The sequence below is a fragment of the Gopherus evgoodei genome, chromosome 7, assembly GCF_007399415.2.
Source record: "Gopherus evgoodei ecotype Sinaloan lineage chromosome 7, rGopEvg1_v1.p, whole genome shotgun sequence".
NCBI classification, from domain to species: domain Eukaryota; kingdom Metazoa; phylum Chordata; order Testudines; family Testudinidae; genus Gopherus; species Gopherus evgoodei.
In genome coordinates this window covers 14,795,500-14,816,643 of record NC_044328.1, presented here as the reverse complement: position 1 = coordinate 14,816,643, position 21,144 = coordinate 14,795,500, and the positions used below count along the sequence as shown (strand labels likewise).

General features: G+C 43.6%; 1 protein-coding gene across 3 annotated transcripts in view; it reads left to right on the top strand.

Annotated features, from left to right (window-relative positions):
* The first annotated feature begins 16,320 nt into the window (after positions 1 to 16,320).
* Positions 16,321 to 21,144, top strand: part of GFRA1 (GDNF family receptor alpha 1) — a 213,988-nt gene continuing 209,164 nt past the window's right edge. Inside the window, exons 1-4 of one of the 3 annotated variants that reach the window (XM_030570968.1) lie at positions 16,321 to 16,365; positions 16,881 to 17,130; positions 18,109 to 18,411; positions 19,723 to 19,806. In XM_030570968.1, the coding sequence (XP_030426828.1) occupies positions 17,091 to 17,130; positions 18,109 to 18,411; positions 19,723 to 19,806 (427 nt within the window). In that variant the 5' untranslated portion in view covers positions 16,321 to 16,365; positions 16,881 to 17,090. Of the gene's footprint in view, positions 16,366 to 16,581; positions 17,131 to 18,108; positions 18,412 to 19,722; positions 19,807 to 21,144 lie in introns of those variants that run through there. The other 2 variants (XM_030570969.1, XM_030570967.1) reach the window with 2 other exon arrangements.

Here is a 21,144-nt window from a genome sequence, read left to right as displayed (position 1 = left end):
TTCGGGGAGTAGCCCCTTCCCCGCACCCGGTGCCGGAGCCCATGCCCGGCTCACCGGGTTTTAAACCGTGCTCGGCCTGCCACAAGCCGATGCCGACAGGAGATCCGCACGACTCCTGTTTGAGGTGCCTCAGGGAATCGCACTTCACAGCTAAGTGCCCCATTTGCAAGGCTTTTAAGCCGAGAACAAAATGGAGCGGGACTTTCACTTACCCCTCCACCTTCGGCACCGAGTGCTGATCAATTGGCAGACAGAAGTGCCTCCCCGGCACCGGACCCTGCCGGCACTGCCAAGGCCTCTCGGCACTGGCCGTCGCTGGCACTGAAGTTGACTCAGCATTGCTCCCTTTCTCCGAGGTCGAAAAAGCCCACGACTCCTCCTGCCAGTGCCTGACAGCTCCCCTGCACGTGCTGTGGTTGAGCTTTCTGCTCCTGCTGCTTCCGTGCCAACTGCACCACAACCAGAGAGCTCGTCCAAGTCGGATCACCTGGCACCGCCACCTGCTGGGGCACCGACGACGTCGGCACCCTCAATCCCGGTCCCACAAGGGCCGTCGAATCCAGTGCCTGACTGCTCCCCGGCGCATGCTGTGGTTGAGCTCCCTGCTCCTGCTGCTTCCGTGCCAACTGCACCGCAGCCAGAGAGCCTATCTAAGTCGGATCGCCCGGTACCGACACCTGCCGAGGCACTGATGATGTCGGCACCGTCGATCCCGGTCCCATGAGGGCCATCGAATCCGGTGCCTGACAGCTCCCCGGTACACGCTGTGGTTGAGCTTACTGTTCCCTCCACGCCGGAGACATTCCCAGCGGCGAGGGATCTCATTGCCATGACAGAGTAGATGCTGCCTGAACCCCCAGCACCGCCAGTGCGGGTAATACAGTCTCTTGGCAAGCCTCCCTTGATATGACCATCCTCTGTCGGCACAGCAGAGCAGCACCATTCATGATCACGGTCCCGCAGACGCTCCAGGTCCCGTCGGCACTCCCGCTTCCGACACCACTTGCAGTCCCGATGCTGTTCTCCTCCTCGGTACCGGTCGCACTCGCCGCACCGGTCGGTGTCCCGTTCGCTGACCCACTACTCTCAGCACCGTTCCAGCTCCCGGCACCACTACAGGCACCATGACTCCCATAGCCGCTCCCGACATAGAGCCTCGAGATCTCGGTCGACCTCCCGGCACCACTCTGGTCGCAGGTCCAGATCTTGTTCCAGGTACCAGTACGCCTCCCGGTACCAGTCCCCGGTGCCGAGTTGGGCAAGGTCCAGTAGAGTCAGAGACTCTGACCACGATTTTTCAGCACCTCCATGGCCATCCGGACACGCATCAGTATCATCCCACGCGGACAGCTCTTATGCTCAGGACCGCGATTCTGATGTGCCCACCAACAACCTGAGAGCCCATCAGGACCTCCTAAGGAGGGTAGCACTCTATATGGACCTCCAGGTGGAGGAGTTCCTGGAGGTAGGGGACCCGGTAGTGGACATTCTATCAGCGGTTGCCCCACTAGAGGGGCCCTACCCATTTATTCGGACCATCCAGGCGAATGCCGATACTCTATGGGGGGTACGACTACTTGTATGTCCGTCCTCCTCCCTGCTCACTAGTCGTTCAGTCCGTTAAGGAAAGGGAATGGCATGGCCAGCAGGCGCCAGCCCCGAAATCGAAGGAGGCTAGGCGAATGACCCTACTCAGCTGCAAGATGTACTCTGCAGGGGCCTTATAGCTCTGCGTAGCAAATCAACAAGCCTTGCTTAGCCCATATCATTATAACACCTGGGTGACGGTGGATAAGTTTATGGAGCTTCTCCCTCAAGACTCCCGCCAAGAATTCACTGCTCTCTTGGAGGAAGGAAAAAAGGTGACCAGAGCTTCCTTCCAGGCCTCGTTGGATGCAGCAGACTCAGCAGCCAGGGCTCTGACATCGGGTGTTACCATGAGGAGCATCTCATGGCTTCAGGTTTCAAACCTCCGGCCGGAGCGGCAGTATACCATTCACGACTTACCATTTGATGGTAAAGGCCTTTCCGCAGCGAAGACAACCCCAGGCTGCAAAGCCTGAAGGACAACAGGGTCCTAATGCGCTCTCTCAGCGTGCATATGCCGACTACCTAACGCTGGCCTTTCCGTCCCCAGCCACACTGCCGTACTCTGTGCCTAGCCACAGACAGGACTCTGGCAGACGGCGTGGCTGAGGTGGTCGCAGACGACCGTCAGGACCCCTAGAGGGCCAACATCAAGGTCCCTCGCAATCACCACCAGAACCAAAGACGAACTTGCGAAGGTGCGCCCGAGAGCAGCGTACCAGTTACAGGCGGGATCCCACTCCTACTTCCTCTTGGCATGGTCCCAGTTAACTTCAGATTGCTGGCTCCTACACATGGTGGAGTATGGGTACCACCTTCAATTTGTTCCAGCCCTGTCCCTCTTCAGGGACCCCTCTCAAGAGCAATTCCTCTTACAAGAGGTGCAGACGCTGATGGTGTGGGCAGGGGTGTTGTTCCATCCGCCCCAGCCCTCACTGTCCCTGACGACGGACGCGTCATCTCTCTGCTCAGGTGCTCACCTTGGTCACCTTCGAGATTAAGGCCTTTGGTCTTCTCAGGAGCTGGCGTTCCACATCAATGTCCAGAAATGAGAGCAGTCCACCTGGCATGCCAGGGGTTCCAGCAGCAGCTGTGAGGCCATGGTGTCTCAGTGTTTACAGCCAACACAACGGCCATGTGCTACATGGTCCTCCTCCTTTTGTCACGAGGCCATCCATCTCTGGGACTTTTGCATAGCCCACTCGATAAATCTGGTAGCGTCCTTTCTCCCAGGCGTTCAGAACGCCTTGGCGCTTCGACTCAGCAGGTCTTTCCTGTCTCACGAGTGGTTGCTCTGCCCCGATGTGATGCATTCTGTTGCCAGAAGTGGGGATTTTTCCCCACATAGACCTGTTCGCTTACCATGAGAACAGGAAATGTCCGAGATTCTGCTCCTTCCAAGGTCTCTCCCCAGGATCGATTTCCTCATGTCGTGGAAGGGCCAACTCCTTTATACCTTCCCACCGTTCACCCTGGCTCATTGGGTCCTGCCCAAACTTTGCAGGGGCAGGGCGTGCATCATCATGATCACTCCAGCGTGGTCCAGGCAGCAGTGATACACCATGTTGCTCGACCTGTCAATAGCCAACCCAATTACCCTGCCACTCCACCCAGACCTCATAACTCAGGACCACGGCAGGCTTCGCCACCTGGACCTGCAGTCTCTTCACCTCACGGTGTGGCTTCTGCGTGACTAAACTGGGGTAGCAGGAAGCCTTCCACCTGGTCAACGTACCTGGCCGAGTGGTAGCGTTTCCCCTACAGGTGCGAAACACTTGATCTTACTCCTACTGAGGTCTCCATCCCCTCTATTTTGGACTACCCCTGACCTACAACAGCAGGGCCTAGCGGTGTCATCGCTGAGGGTACACTTGGCAGCCATCTCTACCTTCCACCCAGGCTAAGGTGGTCGTTCCGTGTTCTCACACTCTATGGTTTCGAGGTTCCTCAAGGGCTTGGAGCGCTTACACCCTCAAGTATGCCGCCCAGCCCCAACCTGGGACCTCAACCTGATTTTAACCAGACTTATGTCTCCCCCATTCGAGCCGTTAGCGACCTGCTCGCTGCTATACCTGTCTTGTAAGACAACTTTCCTCGTAGCCATTATATTGGCCAGACGAGTCTCTGAGCTAAGGGCTCTTACGGTGGTTCCGCCGTACACTATGTTCACAAAGACAAGGTGCAGTTATGACCACACCGGGCTTTCCTCTCTAAGGTGGTTTCGGCCTTTCATGTTAACCACATTCAACGCAATGAGGACAACAATTGCATTCCCTGGACGTCTGTAGAGCGCTTGCATTTATATTGAGCGGACAAAACCATTTCGTAAAACACTCCAACTCTCAGTCGCAGTAGCAGACCGAAGGAAAGGCCTACCTGTTTCCTCTCAGAGGATCTCATCTTGGGTGATGACGTGCACCCGCACTTGTTATGATTTGGCTCACATTTCCCCAAGCCACATCACCGTGCATTCTACCAGGGCTCAGGCTTCATCGGCCACCTTGCTGGCTCATGTACCTACCCACGAGATCTATCGCGCAGCTCCATGGTCCTCGGTCCATACTCTTAGCATTACGCTCTGGTTCAACAGTCAAGAGATGCTGCAGCCTCTGGCTCAGCAGTTTACATTCTGCCACATTTCACTCCGACCCCACCGCCTACATAAGGCTTGGGAATCACCTAACTGGAATGGATATGAGCAAGCACTCGAAGAAGAAAAGACGGTTACTCATCTTTGTAACTGTTGTTCTTCGAGATATGTTGCTCATATCCATTCCATACCCACCCTCCTTCCCCTCTGTTGGAGTAGCCGGCAAGAAGGAACTGAAGGATGGCTGGGTCGGCAGGGGTATATATCTGGCGCCATAGCGGTGCCACTCCAGGGGGCGCCCAGCCGACCCACCGAGTGTTGCTAGGGTAAAAATCTTCTGACGAACGGGCCTGCGCGCGCGCACACCTAACTAGAATGGATATGAGCAACACATCTCGAAAAACAACAATTACAAAGGTGAGTAACCGTCTTTTCTACTGTCCAGGAGACTCCCCTGAGTTTGAAGAATTTCATTAGAAAGTAAAGCCACAATTGCCGATAGTACAAGTACCTTACTTAAGAGCACTATAAAGAGAATTTTCATGTTCCTCTTCATCAATATGCAGTTCTGCTCTACTCCACTATATATCTATGTTAAATTGCTATTTTTCTGATTCATGATCAGGGTATATAGCTCAAATAAAGCATGAAAAAACCACTTTTTTCTATTGACTAATAATACTTATACAAGCAGTATAGACATGCACTGTTATGATTAATACAACTCAGCCAGATTTTGTAGCCATTCCATACACAGCTCCCCATTCCACACACAACTCCTATTTGATATTGGTGGGTTTTGCCTGCATATAACCATTTGCAATAAGGAGCCCACTTATTTCTATATTTTGTTTCCTCTTTTTCATGTTCTCTAGTCCTTAGATTTAAAATTGCTTTTCTATGAAACAAGACTGTAGGTTGTATTTGTTCAAATTTCAATTAAGCTACAGAGTGTCATATTTAGAAGAAGTAATGAGAAACCATTTATATTAGATGTGAACCTGTCATCTAACTTTCCTTTTTTCAAACTTCGTGGAATTCAGTGCTCTTGAAAGTTGCTGTGCTGAGACTCCTCTATCCACCAAATAGGTACAAGACAGACAATGACAGCACAAGTTTCTACATACTGCTCCACAAATGTGCCACAACCTTCATTTAGCATCACCAACTATGAGAGGGTTGTGGCAAGTCTCTGTGACAAACCAATTCTTGGCCTCTGTGCTAAAACCACCAAGATTGTCAGTTAATGCCAGTGATGTTTTGCAGTGGGTACTAGACTTGAGATTTTTCAAAGACATAACCAAATAGACATCAAATGGAAAACCTTTTGGCTACCAAAAACCTGAGCTGGATTCAGACTTGCATCCTAGAGGCGAATGTCTGATTTTCCATTATTGACCTCTTTTGACATTCCATTGCCCTCTGCTCTAGGATTTACTTCTGGTGGTCACAAATTAAAATGGTTAGTTAAGACTAATTTCAAAGAAGTAAAAGATACTTGAGCAAGCCTTTTATCTGTTCAGATTTTGTTAGTAAACATTCGTCAGCTGTGACATTCACATAACAGGTACATCCCAGGTAGAAGTTCCTTGCTCTGCCTAAAAGGCAGATACTCTTCCTCTGTAGAAGGGTTATAACTGCCTCACTCCACAGAGTACAAGGATTGAACAGTTAGTTTTATTTTGATTTTTTAAAAACCCTCTCAGTAATTTAAAATGACCGTTAACCTTTCAAACAGTCACAGTTTCAACTTTTCACTAGTATAATGCTGTCTGTATTGTAGTGGGCTATTACAGCTGTCTGAAGAAGTATTATTTGATGTCTGTAAGCACAGTCAGTAATCAATAGCTTGAAATTTGTGCCATTTAAATCCTTTGCAATTTGCCACATCATTTTTTATTTCATTCAATCTGCTTACTGTAGAATAAAAAGAGTTTTGAACCATTGCCACAAAGCACATTTATGTGTGAAACAATATTCATTGATATAGTGGCAAGTAGATCATTTTGACATGTATTTTCAATATTAATTGTACTTATTGATTTGTTTTGTACAAATTGTAAATTTATTCAAAATATCTCAGTCGATGACAATATTTTGGTAGTGATGCGCAACTATAGAAAATTATCACAGTTGCACAAAAAGCATGTTCCTGTTAAATATTTTAAGAAAAATTATAAAATCGGTAATTAATAAACTAAAATACCTTTTGCAGATGTTTTGACAAGGGTAAGTGGAATGGTAAATCGTTGTTGTAGCATTGCTGACAGTGTCATTGTTGTTGAGGTTCAGAAGGGTATTGCACATAAATTCCTATCTTGTGAAACTATTGACTAGAAAGAAATAGGAAGATGCATTCTGGGTGATATATGCCCCCATAGGAAAAGTCTTTTGCATTGGAATCCTGCTTACAGATCATATTCCACATGCACCTACACATTAAAGACAAAGTTTAGTCAACTTTCTTATGTCTTTGCACAGATTCACTAGAATGTTGATACTGTCCGTTGAAAATTCCACTCAACTTAATGTATATAGTGCTAACGGAACGTTGGGAGAGCTTTAGTTTATCAACAGAAACTAACTGTGCATGCAGAAAATACTGATTTTGGTTGTCTGCTTGGAGGCTCAAGCCTGACTGTTCATGTCTGTTTTTTCTTTTTTCTGTTTCTTAGACACTTTTTGAGGAAGAAAAAACTACTTAAATGTGGTGTTTTGGTGCTTGATAATACCCCTTACTTTGCTTCTGTCAGTCTGACCTATCTTGCCCAAGATTACACAAATTACAAAATAACCATGTTCAGAAAAAGGTATTGTTCAAATTACTTTATATTTTAGCAGCTTTTTGGGCTCTCCTCCTTGTATTCCCTGCTAGGTATCAGGATTTGACTTTTTTTTTATTTTTTATTTTTTTTTAAGGTTTGCTCCAACTTGTTACGAATGATGACCAATCAGATAGCCAAGTCAAACTTGGAGAGGCCTGTACTTCAGAATGGTGAGTACATTGCTGCAGCTTTACATTTAATTTGAAAATCTATATTTTATCTTGGTATTTGTTTGTTTCCTTTTGTCTCATCAGCCATAGTTTCTTGTGCTTTCTTCATGATCGCAGTTATTGTCTGAAATTCAGCAATGTTACAACTTACTAGAGACTTCCTGTTCTTTCTCACTTGGGGCTAGTAGATTCCTAACCTTTATGCAACTATAAACAATGCAGCCCAATTGGCCTTGTTTACGCTACAGAACTTGCTGTGTTCTGAAACCTGGTGTTTAAAAAAATGCACGTGGGTTTCCAGTTTGGAAGAGACAGAAAATCAAGTTTCAAGGCTTGGTAATGTGTTTGCGAACCTTGATTATTATTCTTATTTAATATTCATATTATAGTAGTGCCCGGAGGCCCCAGTCAGAATCAGGGCCCTGTTGTGCTAGGTGCTCTACAAACATCAAAAAGTACACAGTCTCTACCCTGAAGAGCTTGTAGTCTGTTAGTACAAGTGTGTTAGCTGTATATTAAACAATTGTTCAGAATCAGAGGTGATGGGTCATGTGTTATAAATGTAGACTCAGACTCCCTTATTAGACTAGATTTAAAGCCATTACCTGTGTGTAAAGAAATCTCGGTGTAACTTATACCTTCTTTTGACTCCTGTTTGTGTAAGTTTAAATAAAAGAGGGTGCCTATTTTAGCTTATGCTTTCTTAAATGCTCCAATCAGTTGCTTCTTTCTGTGCTCCTTTATTTTGACTACTGAATGTGTAAATTACAAACTCTCTTACTTTCAGTTAGATTCACTGGGCGAAATTCAGAGATGATATGTATGGGAATGTGTGGGTGTATATTGCATGGTGGTAATTTGGTATAAAACTACCTTAAGAAGAGAGGGACTGTCAGGCTTGATCTACACTTAAAAGTTGCACCACTACAGCTGTGGTGGTTAGAGGTGCTATTTGATTTTTTTTTTTTTAAACCAAGGTAGTTATTCTAGCATAAGCTCTAGCTTGAATGCAGTTATTTTTATATGGTTATTTTTATGCATCCACACTAGGAGAGTTTTGCTGGTTTAACTATACTGATATGGCTAAAACAGAAAAAACTTTGTAATATAGAGAAGGCCTTAGCTGTGTAATGTACATATTGGCAGGGAGGATGGAAGATGTAATGTACATCAATTTTGACTCATTCTAGACTTAGACTCACCTCTAAATTTGGCCCACCATGTATAAAATCCATTTCTGTAGTGTAGATGGGGCCAGTCGGGTCTTGTGTCGTCAGAAGAAATGCAAGTCTTCTCGAAGTAATGGCAAAGAAAACAAATTATTATATTAATGCCCAATAATTTAGGGGAGAAAACAGGGGACTGTTTTTCAGAGATGTTCCCAGTGATTTAAGTTGGTGTACTGAATATCAGACCCTAGTTCTCTCATTTTCATTTGTAACTAACTAAATCTAAAATGATTAATAAGAAATAGGGAACAGAAATTTGATCTTGTTTGTATATGAGAAGGCTCTTTCTGCGGTTTAAAATTAACAAATAGAAACAATGTACATATTTTAATTAAAGGGTCACTGTCATATATTTTGAGCCCAACATTTAGGTTTTGTAAGATGAAAGTCTTTAAGAAAGCCTAATATTGACATAAATATTTTTATGACTTTAAAAAAAATTTCAGTGAAAACTGTTTTTATTGAGTTTCTTTGCCCGGAAGTGATTACAGAGTTACCCAGGAAGCTGCACAAATTGATATTCTTCATGTGAATGAACTAGCCATCCTGAAGCAAAGGCAGAAATAGTGTAAATTGGCAAAGCTCCATTGATTCCAAAACAGTAAAGCTGCTGAGTCAAAGACCACAGAACGTAAGAATGGCTATATTGGCTCAGACCAAAGGTCCATCTAGTCCAGTATCCTGTCTTCCGACAGTGGTCAATGCCAAGTGCTTCAGAGGGAATGAACAGAACAGGTAATCCTCAGGTGAGCCACGCTGATTTGCACCATTTTAGCTCTTAATGTATTTTAACATTGTACCTTCTTAAAATGTACAAAAAAGTGGTTTTGATCCTTGCTAGCTTTGATATCCCATATTTGCTTTACGAATAACCCTTTATTACTAACAGTAAAGTAGGCAGATTTTCATTTGTGTTTGCATCATGATTATTTTAAAATAGCTAGGTAGTCAATAGGTACTTCAAGAGATCAAACTATCTGTGGACATTAGGAATAAAGTCTCAGATTTGCAATTTAGGAGATACCCAACTATAACTGCTCAAATGTTCTCTGTATCTGAGATAAATACGTTGATTCCCTTGCCTGTAAGTTTCATTTACATATGAGTCAATATTTAACATGTCATCATCTATATTGTTCCTCTTGTATGTTTAATTGCTTTACAGCAAGTTTTTGTTTGCTTACTATCACTGTTTGCATTATTCATTTTCATGAATTGTTTTATTGTAGGAGCATGAGTTATTTCCAGTAGACGCTAGGGGGCTCTATGACTCCACCTTTTGAGATAATAAACACTAGAATGGTAGAGGTAGGCTCAGTCTGTCTAAATCATATTTTTTAGCCTATATATTAATGTACTGTCTATACTAGCTAAAAATAGTGCAGCTAAAATAATATGTTTTTAAGATACATACCTTTATAAGTGGCTAGGATTTTTTCACATTTTTTAATTTCTCTGTCAAAGTAAATATCAGTAGTTTTATATTTTCTTCTGATTTTTACGACTCCGTATTTCTGAAGTCTGGTGCAGTGTTTCAGTATATTTATCCCATATCCTGTTGAAATTCAAAATCAACTGATGCATATTAATGGGGTCTATTCTGTCATGTATAAGATCACTGAAGAACGCATCAACTTTTGTCGTTAACTGGGCAGATAATATTTAAAGCACAGCATTTCTGATGATTGTAGCTGGCAATTGTGAGCTTGGAAAAACTATTGGGTGAACAAGCTCACTTAAAAGAATTGTTCTGTGAATTAATAAACAGTGCAGGCTCAATTAAAGTCTATGGTGGGAAAAAGCACTGAAATGGAGGATCCAGAAGCTTAATCTTCCCTTCTCATACACTCTGAAGGTCTGGGGAGTGTGGCAGGAAGGGTATGGCACTTAATGGTAATACTTTGAGTCAGCCTTCCTGTCTTTGTGCTCCTTTTGCTCTCTGACACTTGTTGGAAGCACTAAACCCACTTCAATGACAGGTTCAGTAAAACTCCATCTTATTACCAGGCCACAAAAGCCCTTTCAAGGTTTCATAAACTCTTCAAAATTGATTTGGGGGGGGATTGTGCAGGTTTCTGTTGTTTGAAGGATGGACAGCATTGTTACTTAATCTGAATTTTACAAAGATTAAATGCCTTGGGCTAAATCTTTGACTTATTCAAGCAACTACTTATATTGACTTCATGGAATAAAGGTAAATTCAGGACAAGTAAAGCAAACTAAATTCCCTCCCCTTAATAATTTCTGCATCTTCTCTCTTCTTCTCTCTCATACTCTTGGAAGAAAAAAGCCCTTAAAAGTACTGTTTTCTGGATCCTTTCCCACTAGTCTCTTGTTCTCTCTCACTCTGTGTCACCCATTAGTTCAACCTCAGATTCACTCCACCTGTTCTTTCCCAACAGAATTACATTTAGAAGTTCATGGCATTGTTCTTTTTCTCAACATACTTCCACTCAGCTGCTCCATCAGAGCCACACTTAATAAAATTTATACTTCTCATGGCTCAATGGCCTTGACTTCAGTATTTTCATTCAGGTTTGCTCTGTGAAATGAGTCTATGTCAGGGATGACAAACATGTGGCCTGCACGCTGGATGCAGCCCCGTCAATGTATTAATTTGGCCCTCACGTCAATTTACCATTCCATTGTCATCGTGGACTGCTGCCAGCAATAGCAATTGACACAGTGCTCCAGCACTACAGCTTTTGCACATGGAATCTGGCTGCAAAAGCAAAACTGACTAGTATTTTAGTCAGTTTAATTTTGCAGATGACTCCTTTTTATGTGTTTGGTGTAGAGTGACCATTCACTTACATACATAGGGGCGGCTCCAGGCCCTAGCGCGCCAAGCGTGTGCTTCAGGCTGCAAGCCGCAGGGGGCGCTCTGCCGGCACCGCGAGGTCGGCAGGCAGGTTGCCCTCGGCGGCTTGCCTGCAGAGGGTCCACTGGTCCCGCGGCCTCGGAGGACCTCCCGCAGGCAAGCCGCCTAAGGCAGCCTGCCTGCTGTGCTTGGGGTGGCAAAATTCCTAGAGTCGCCCCTGTACGTACAGATGGGGATGCAGAAGGAAAGCCATTAGCATTCCACGTGGAACAAGTACAGAACATGCCATTATGTTTGTAACACTGGCCCATGGATTCCATTTGAAAATGTCATTTGGCCCTCAGCACAGAACGAGTTTGATACCTCTCGCCTACTGAGTGCATCCAGTTTCATGCAATAAGGTAGGGTCTAACCTGAAAACTAGAAAGCTAGTAAATTTTGAAGGGTCTCTTTGCCTAGACTCACTTTGAAATAAAGTTTTCTGAAGCTTCCCTTTTACAGTTGGTTTAGTATGTCAAATAGTCCCCTTATCATCACTACATTTTATCTTAGTGATAGTTATTGTTCTTTCTTATAGAAAAAGAAATGAAACATCTTTTTGAGGAAAATAGAAAATGTCTATGAAAAGTAGGTGCTTGGATTAATTTTGTTTTCAATTGACATAGATTTGAAAGTTAGCAAACTGAATGAAAAGCTTCACTTTGTTAAAATAATATCAGCCAGCACAGACATAGCTTTTAAAAAAACCCTTAAAAAGTGAAGTACCAAGAGCAATGCCAACTGTCATGGCTGCAATCAGAGTGGGGCAGCTGCCCAGGGCACAAAGCTGTGGGAGTGGGAAAATGGGGCAGAAATAGAGGCAGCACCCCCGACTCACTTCAGCAGGGCACCCAATCTGGGTTGTGGGGGGCAGCCAAAAACTGGGGGGGGGCATGTGACCTTGCACCCCCCCCCCACACGTCACCTCTGAGCAAAAAATGACTAACCCGCCCCCACCCCCCTCATATGCTTGCTCACCCCAGGCACTAAAATGCCTAGTTACAGCTCTGGAAACAATCAAGCATCCTTGAGGACCGAGAGGCAGTGGAGCCATCATCATGGAGGCTGAAGTCCAGAGTGCAGTTGGTGTCTGCCTTGTTTCTAAGGGGACACCTCTTCACATCTTAAAAACCAGCATTGTAATTGGCAGTGTTTTTGTCAGTCTCCGCAGAGACAGAATAAATGTGGAGTGTGGCTAATTACTGAATTGACATATTGGACTGGATTCTGGTACAGCAGTATAAATCAAGAGTAAGCCTACTGAAGTCACCAGTATAACTAGGAGCAGAATGTAACCAGAGGATTGAATTTCCCTCTTATTTCTAGAGGCAGTCTCTCCAGAGCAATATTTTAGGCATGTTAGAACAGACTTGTGCTTCGACTGCCCATGCTGTTCCTGTTCTGTAGATAATGGGACATCAGTGTCTAGTGTTTTCAGTCTGGTACCTAAGCACTGAAAAAAAAAATAAAAGGTGACTTGAAAACATGATTTGTCGCAGCATATATTTAAACAACACTAATATGACATGACAGGCACTTCATTTCAATAGGGCTGCATACTGTGAGTGCCTTCTGAGGCACGAGGCCAATGCGCAAGTGACTTTAGGTATCCAAAAATACAATACTCTTCTACAAAAGTTCTGTAATACCTGCTCTGCCTGATGGCTAATAAGAAATGAAAATTAGTTTAAAACTAAGGGAGGGAAGTGATACCCAGAGATTTACTAAGGACAAAATTAAGTCAACAATGGTAAATAAGAACTCTAGGTGTAGAAAGAATTCAAAAAAGATTTAATCATTTCTGTTACAGTGCAGAAATCCTTGCAATTTGCAACTAATTTTTTCATATCCATGTGAAGGGGAGCGGTTATATATTCAGAAAAAAGTTATTTAGCACTGTGGATTCTGCCTTGGTTTTGTTTTCAAAACATAGAGTTGGGCTGTTAAATCTGTTTGAAGTAATGGGATTTTAATCTTTTTCACCTTTCATGGGGTGCTAATTTTTCAGTGTTCACCAAACAGATGTGAAAAAAAAGAACTGTACTTACACAATATCTATAAAACTTGGAATGCACAAATTTCTAACTGGCTTTTGGGGCTTTCATAACCATTTCAATGATATCCTATGTCTGACTTTTAACATTATTATCAAATATAAATTGAATTTCATAATAGTGGCAAAACTCTCTAGAAAAATATTCCCCGGAGGATCATTACTCCTCTTATGTGGTTAAGTTACTTAGACCCATATCCACAAAGGCATTTAGGCACTTAACTAACATTGAAATCAATGGGAATTAGGTGTCTAAAGACATTTGAAGATCTGGGCCTCAGCCTGTAGCTTCATAGTTTAGAACACCATCCAAGGTGAGCGGCCATTAGCTCAGAAGAGCCCTGTTATGTTATTTCTTATATATACACACCACATAATACTGTTAAATATATTACATAACAGTAATATAGCATCAAGTTATTACATTTTTGTGGTGGTTTTGCAAATAGTGAGCCTGATTTTCTTCTCAACTGCACTTATTTTACTCTGGTGTAAAATCTCTTTATTGAAGTTATTCTTGATTTATGACAACGTAAGTGATAGGTGAATCATGCCCGCTATACCGTAAGATATTTATACATATTATGTTGTGTGATAATGTCAAATTTGGAAATGAAAAGAATAATCTTCATCATCCAGTCCAATTTGTACTGAAACATTTGCAAGGCCAACTTGCTTCACTGTTTTAATTATCAGCTGTTTCAAAAGCTAGAAACAATCATTTGCTGAATATGATACTGTAAATGTCATTGCTAAGTTAGTGCACTTTAAATATTTTAAGGACTCTGAGATTTAGCGATAAATTAAAATACAAAGAGCTGAGATTTAAAAAATCAGGTTATGACCATTTGCTCAGTATCACATTATGAATATACCTTTGTAAATTATGCAGAAGTTCATAGATTTTCTTTTCCACCTTGGAATAATATACATTTCTCACCTCTGAAATGTGAATCCTTTGTGACATAACAATTAGTTGCATTGTGACATCACAAATATTATGAATTCATCTATGGAATAAGCAGCAGGGATGGATGAGATTCTAGAGAATCAAGATTCCCTTTTCATGCAGATTTGCATGTTTAAAAAAAGAGTGATGGAAGAAAAAAATGGGAAAACTTCCTATTTAAAAATAATTCTCCCTTTGTTATATTTTCTGTATTTCCCAACATATGCCAGTGATTCTGAGCTTGTCTTAATGACAACTATCCTACAAAATTGTTATAAAATGGTCAGCTTGACTCACTTTCTTATCAAAAGTAACCAACAAAATTTACCCTAAAGAAAAGAATATTCTTTAGTCAAAAGGAAAACAAAGCTTGTTGTCAAAAATATGTAGGGAAATATACTTATTTTTGTTGTTGGTGGTGTTTTTTATCTCAACTCCAAACAATGTATAAAAGTAGAGAAATATGAACACTTGAATCAGGTTTTGCTGTATATAAAAACTTGAGAAAATCTGGAAGCTAGCAGTATTTTAGCTTAATTACATTTTGGTTGGGTTTCTGGGGAACTCCATGTAGTAGCAACTGTGGGGAAACCACTAAATAGCTCTCTGTTTGAACCATCTGTCATGAATATGTGACATATGTTTGCTTTGTTTATTCAGGAGCCAAGTGTAAATTGATACACTGAACTAGAATTCTGTCCAAATGGTAGTATATATGGACCCATCTAATAAACCTGGGTACACACAAATATCTGAGATCTATGAAGTTTGCTAGTAATTTGCAGTTCATGGAAAGTACTGCTAACTGTTTACACACTCTACTATGACCAAACTAAGCACATTATATACAAGGGGAAGGTGGTGGGTGACTTTCTATTCTGTAAGTATCTGAGTTGTATTTGAATGTAGGAGGACTCTAATATAAAAGGGAACTAAGCCCTCTGCTCCTCTAAATAGCCATTGTACTATAAAGAAGAAAAATGCATTTTGATCACTTGATGATTGCCTGATCTGTTCATTCCCTCAGAAGCACCTGGCATCAGCCACTGGTCTGAGCCAGCATGTTCGTTCTTATGTTACATTTTTATATTTTGTAATGAAATACTTAGTAGAGGGCTGTCTGGGCATCTCTCTGGTCTCCCCTATATGCTTTAAGCCCTACATTTGCCTTTGGAGACTGCAAAAATAAGACTGGACTATATGAACAATCATGGCTTTCACATGGGCGGTCTGAGGTACCTACTCAAGCACGTCTTGCTTTCCTTTACAACCTATTTCTCTTTCCCCCAGAGCCCAGCGCACCCGAGGCTGACTGCAGGGGGGAGTTTTCCTCCTGAACAGTGGTGTGGAAAATAAGTTGCACGTTTTAACTTTTGAAGTGGCCAGGGTGGGAGCATGTATTTGAGATCGCAGCAGATGCTTGTTTAAATAGGTCTCCTCCTTGCTCCATGGGTCCCTGTTTGCTTCTTCCCGCAGCCTGTGGAAGGGAAGGGGGCGTGCGCTAACCCAAGTCCAGGCTTCACGCTGGAGTCACGTCCAAAAGTTTCTTTTTCAGACAGCGGGGGGAGCTGATTCGTGTGTGTGCATAAAGCGGAGGCACCTTTCCGCAACCACCACCCGCCCCCCCGTGTGGGGGTGGGGCGGAGGGGAAGGAGTAGGAGGAAGAGGCAGCCTAGGGGTGGGGGAGGAGGTTTCTTCTCATCAAAGTGCAGTCAGGGTTCACCGAGGGACTCCCACCTTGCTGTCAGTAATTTATTAAGAAGTCAGGCGGAGGGGATCCGGAGCGGAAATTGTCCCGGCGGCTCCGTGTTCCGAACTCCTCCTGATTTAGCATCTCTCGAGCGATACAAAACTAACCCCTGGGGCACAGAGCCTGGCTGGCACCTTTCCGTGTGGGTGCTGGGAGGCGAGGAGCCCTGGTAGTGACGGCCCTGAGCAGCTGTCCCCGTGGGTGCTTTGATCGGGGGTGAGGGGGAAACAACCCCCCACCCAGCCAAACTTTCTGTGGAGTCCCCTCCAGGCCATGCCCTGGTTTGCCTAACGCCTCTGATGGAGCCGTCCGGCAGCTGCACCTGCCCGGATTGTATCACACCCAGCGCCGTGTGAGTGATCAATAGCTCTGTCTGATACCTGCGCCGCCTTATTCAATAGAGGGGGCCGGTTGTGAGCGCATCCCAAAGCCCAGATTACCAGCGCGTCAGCGCTGAAGGCCCCCCAGCCGGGTCCCCTCACACCGCTCATTCCGGCAAGGGAGAGACGAGCACCCACCGCTTGCGGATTTTGGGGGTGGCGGTAGATTCCGGGGGGAGAGGCTCCACTCAGGGTAGCCAGGAGCTGTATAGACACCATGACTTGGAGGAGGCTGAGGCTCCCTGTGTAAGTGGAAAGCATTTATTTTGTGTTCAGTCCGGAGCAATCTTTGATGGAAGCCAGGCTGCGGGACTGGGGGGAAAATCGCCTGGATTTTTTTCCCCCTCCCTGTTTCCGAGTCCCTCCCTGGGAAAAAAGTGCTGCCCACCCAAGGAGGCAACCGAATCGCCTACTCTGCCTCTGTCTGTCTCACACGCACCGCGCAAGTGTCTCGCTCTCCCCTTGCAGTGACTGCTTGTGTTTTCAGGTTGCTCGGACCTGAAATCTAAGCGAATAATCTCAGCGTTCGCCCCGCTGCTGCAGCTGGTGGTGTTACTGGTGAAGAGGGGGGTTTCTTTCATTTCGATGGATCTGAAATCAGAGTCTCTGGACCGCCGTTGTTTGGGAATATCTACACGCTGAGCCTCTTTGGGGTGGCGCATCAGCTCATCAGGGTGAACCATCTGAAGAGAACAAGATGTTTCTTGCTACCTTATACTTCGTTTTACCCTTAATGGGTAAGTTGCCGGGGTTTACATTGGCGCTTTTCACAGGGCTTGGTAAAGCGTTTATGGGATCTGATGTCTGGTTTAAGGAGAACGGGGAAGTTGCCAGTAGTTTTGACGGATTTGAATGAGCACAAACCACATTTAAAGCTTGGTGAGATTTAGCTACTGCCTGCAGAGCCCGTTGTTAAATTGGGCTCTAGTGAGTTGGGGGAAAACTTTTCAATAGTCGTTTTTCATCTTAATAACACTGTGGGTTGGGGTAGGGAGGGGGGTGTCATCAGTGAGAAGAATGATTGATTGCATCGCTTACCTGAACGTGCCTTCCTGCTTGGTGGCAAATATTGTAACAATACATGTTTAGTGTGTATATTGAGGAAGGGAAGGATTTTACTGGCGTTGGGGAGTGCAGGAGGGTGGCTCGTATCGTTCGCTGTTTCCTTCTCCAAAAAAGCATCCTACGTGTCGAGAAATATGGGAACAAGGGGGAGAAACATAACAAACTGCCTTTAAAACATGACTTCAGTAAAAAAAAAAAAGAGCTAGTATCAGTCGCCGAAGAGACTTCTCCGCTCTCGGGTTTCGCATGAATGTAATTGAAATCACAGCAAAACCCTTATAGGAAGCCAGGGCGGATATTTAACCCCTCGGTAGAACATAGGCGGGGAAGGGTTATTAATTAAAGGAAGGTTGATGTAAGGAACAGTGACTATTTTACTATGCACATTAACCTCTGTCCTTTCTGTGGAGTTCCGGTAAAGAGATTTGAAGGCGAGCCACCCTCTTGAAACCTCATTTATCTTCCCAAACATTCAGAACAAGCTCCTGGCTTTGCCCCGGGCTGAGTCAGCTAGCGAGCGGCTGCCTTTGGAAAGGGGTCGCGCGTTTCTTTTGTTAGAAGGTGGGCTGCCCTCCCCAGGTTGGGCTGGCGCGGAGCCCAGTGTCTCAACAAGAGTTTTTTGGTTGGTTTGTTTTTTTCTCTCTCTCTAGATGTACTTTTGTCCGCAGAAGTGAGCGGGCTGCTTGGCGAGGACCGTCTGGACTGCGTGCGAGCCAGCGATCAGTGTCTCAAGGAGCAGAGCTGTAGTACTAAATACAGGACACTAAGGCAGTGTGTAGCCGGCAAAGAGAGCAACTTCAGCCGGGCGACAGGCCTGGAGGCGAAAGACGAGTGCAAAAGCGCCATGGAGGCGCTCAAGCAGAAATCTCTTTACAACTGCCGCTGCAAGAGGGGCATGAAGAAGGAGAAAAACTGCCTGCGCATTTACTGGAGCATGTACCAAAGCTTACAGGGTACGTTGCGAAACCCAGAAACATTCCACTCCCCAAAGGCAGGGTGGTTTCCCAGCTCTTCTCAGCCGCAGCTAGCTACCACCGCGCAGACTAAACGGAGGGTCTGACCTCATAATTAACATTGTGCTCTTCAGCTGCAAACTGAGGATCTTTCATCCGACTCAGGAACAGCTGCTGCTGCAGTCTCCCGGTGTTGGGCAATTCACAATTAGGGTTTCCTCCAGAGGACTCCGGTTGACCTTTCTAAACCAAAGTCAAAAGATTAGGGCATTAGCAAGTGCAAAAGCGCCAGGAACAATCAATTTGTGACTTCACCCTAAATGAGTAGTTTAAACACTCATTAACTAATCTCACTTCACAGGGACACGATGGGAAACTTAACTAATTAGCTCCTGGGTGTAAGATAAAACTAGTGTTTATTTTTAAAAAGGCCCGTTCTTCCTGGTCTTGTATTTACCAACAGGATAGAGCTATATGAAAGAGGATTTGGTACTTTGCATAGCATGCAGAGGAGAGAGTTGCAAATAGCATGCCAGTGTTAAATGATAAGGTTGACTTTATACCCATTAAAGTCCTTGTCCCATTGAGTCTACTTGGAACAGAATCAGGTCCTTAGGTAATATTGCTATGTGTCACCTGCCTGGATTTTGCATTGCTGAAGACCCCCAAATGCCTGCTGAATTCAGTGGCAGTTTAGGGCCCCATCCTGCATTTTTGTGTTGGCCTAGTTTGTCTCAAACATCCATTTTGAAGGTGCTTCCAGCATTATATTGGTCCCTGGAAGCTATACAGTATGTATGCATTAGCCAATGAAAATGTCAGTTGGAATATTTTAATTGATATGTCTCTTTGCTCCAACTTTCATCATAAAGTACAGTTGCTACATTATAAATCAATTTTCTTCCCAACTGTTTTGATTAAAAAAACACTTCTGCTCTTTCTCTTCCAAGAATGAGTTGATGTGAAACTTCCTTTTCCCCTCCCCACCATCTCTTCTCCCTCTGGCAGCTGAAGATAGGCAGCACCTGTGATGTCACAGACTGCCTCTTCTGATTTGTGACTTCATTCCATGCTGGAGGAGGGAGGGAGTTAACAGCAAGAAATACTTCTTTCTTTCAAGTGTTTCCATCCTCTCCCTTGGGAAGAGAAAACAGCATGAACAGTAAATGGGAAACACCTTGTGACATTAGAGTGGGTTTCTTTTTAACCCAATCTAATTATTTTTAGAATAAAAACACCATCATGTGAAGTAACAAAACCTCATCCGCAAAAGAATGTGTAAAAGAAACCCAAATCTTTTGTTGTCTTTAGGAAATGACTTGCTTGAAGATTCCCCCTATGAACCAGTTAACAGCAGATTATCAGACATATTTAGGCTAGCACCAATCGTATCAGGTAAGCAGACTTAAAATTCTTTACTAAAACGTGACTACAAGCTACTTCTGTCCAGTTTGGTCTACATGAGTTTTCTTGGTTTATGGAGTAATCCTCTTCCGTAACTACAGAGCAAAGTGATTACTTTCTGGATCTGGGAAAGTCAAAATATGGTTATGGTTCCAAAATATTTGAAAACAACACTAAAATTGAAGAGGGTAATTCCCTCCACCCCCCTTGTTTTAGCATTTGTTTTCAGAAATTGACTAATTTACCTGTAGGTGGCAATCTGATTCCCTGTGTTTGTAATTTACAGTACAATGCCTTGTTGGAAATGTGGCTATGTAAGTTACCTCCCATTGACATTAAGGTATTTTATACCTTTTGTTTTAAAGAAGATGTTTTATGATTAAGAATAGTCTCTCTTGGTTGAATTAACTGGTTTAGTTTTTAAAGAGCCTTTCATAGTAGTTTTGCTTTGGAAAAAATCTGCTGTGTAGTTATCTGGCGCATTTTCTTGTACCATGCAGATGATACTGTTTGTGTTTTCAGACTTAAATATTTTTGGTCCCAAATGAATATAATTTATTGGAACTGTGGATTTGAGACAGTCAGATGTGTTACAGAAAGAAGTCATTATACTTGTTTCTGGTTTCCAAAATGTCCTGTAAGGATGTGGTCTGTATAAAATACCTTCACTTATATAGTGATTTGATGTCAGCTCATTGAATATAGTACAGTATCTCATCATAATTTATATACAATGTAAACAGTTAATCTTGCAATTAACTGCATTGTTAAGGAAAACAGCTTTGTTAATCACACTTTGAAAGAGAAAAGGTCTATAGAACCAGAGCAACAAGAAACTTGGAGTGATTCTTCAAAAGAGCCTAAGTCCCATTTTCAAAGGTGACTTGGGAGGAATAAAATTTTCAGCAGTGCTTAAGTAAATTAGGAGCCCAAGTCTCTATGAAAGTGAGTGGATTTTAGGTTCTTAAGTGCCTAAGGGCCAGAATTTTAAAGATATTTAGGTACCTAAAGATGCAAATACGTACCTGTGCACTTTTGAAAATCCCACTAGGTGTCTACATTCAGATGTAGGTACCTAAATATATTTAAAATCTAGCCCTGAGTTACCTTTGAAAATGTGATTAGGTGTCTAAATCACTTAGATGCTTTTGAAAAAAATTGTTCTTAGTCTAGAAAGCTAGCAGTAGGAGAGACAATAGGGACAGGAGACAACAGATCCAAGCAGGGATCTGTTGTCAAGAAATACAAAGCCTTTTCATTTTGGTGTTCTGGCAGCAAACCACCTAAACTCTGCTCTTAAAGTTTATGGTTGATCTACTTAAGACCAAA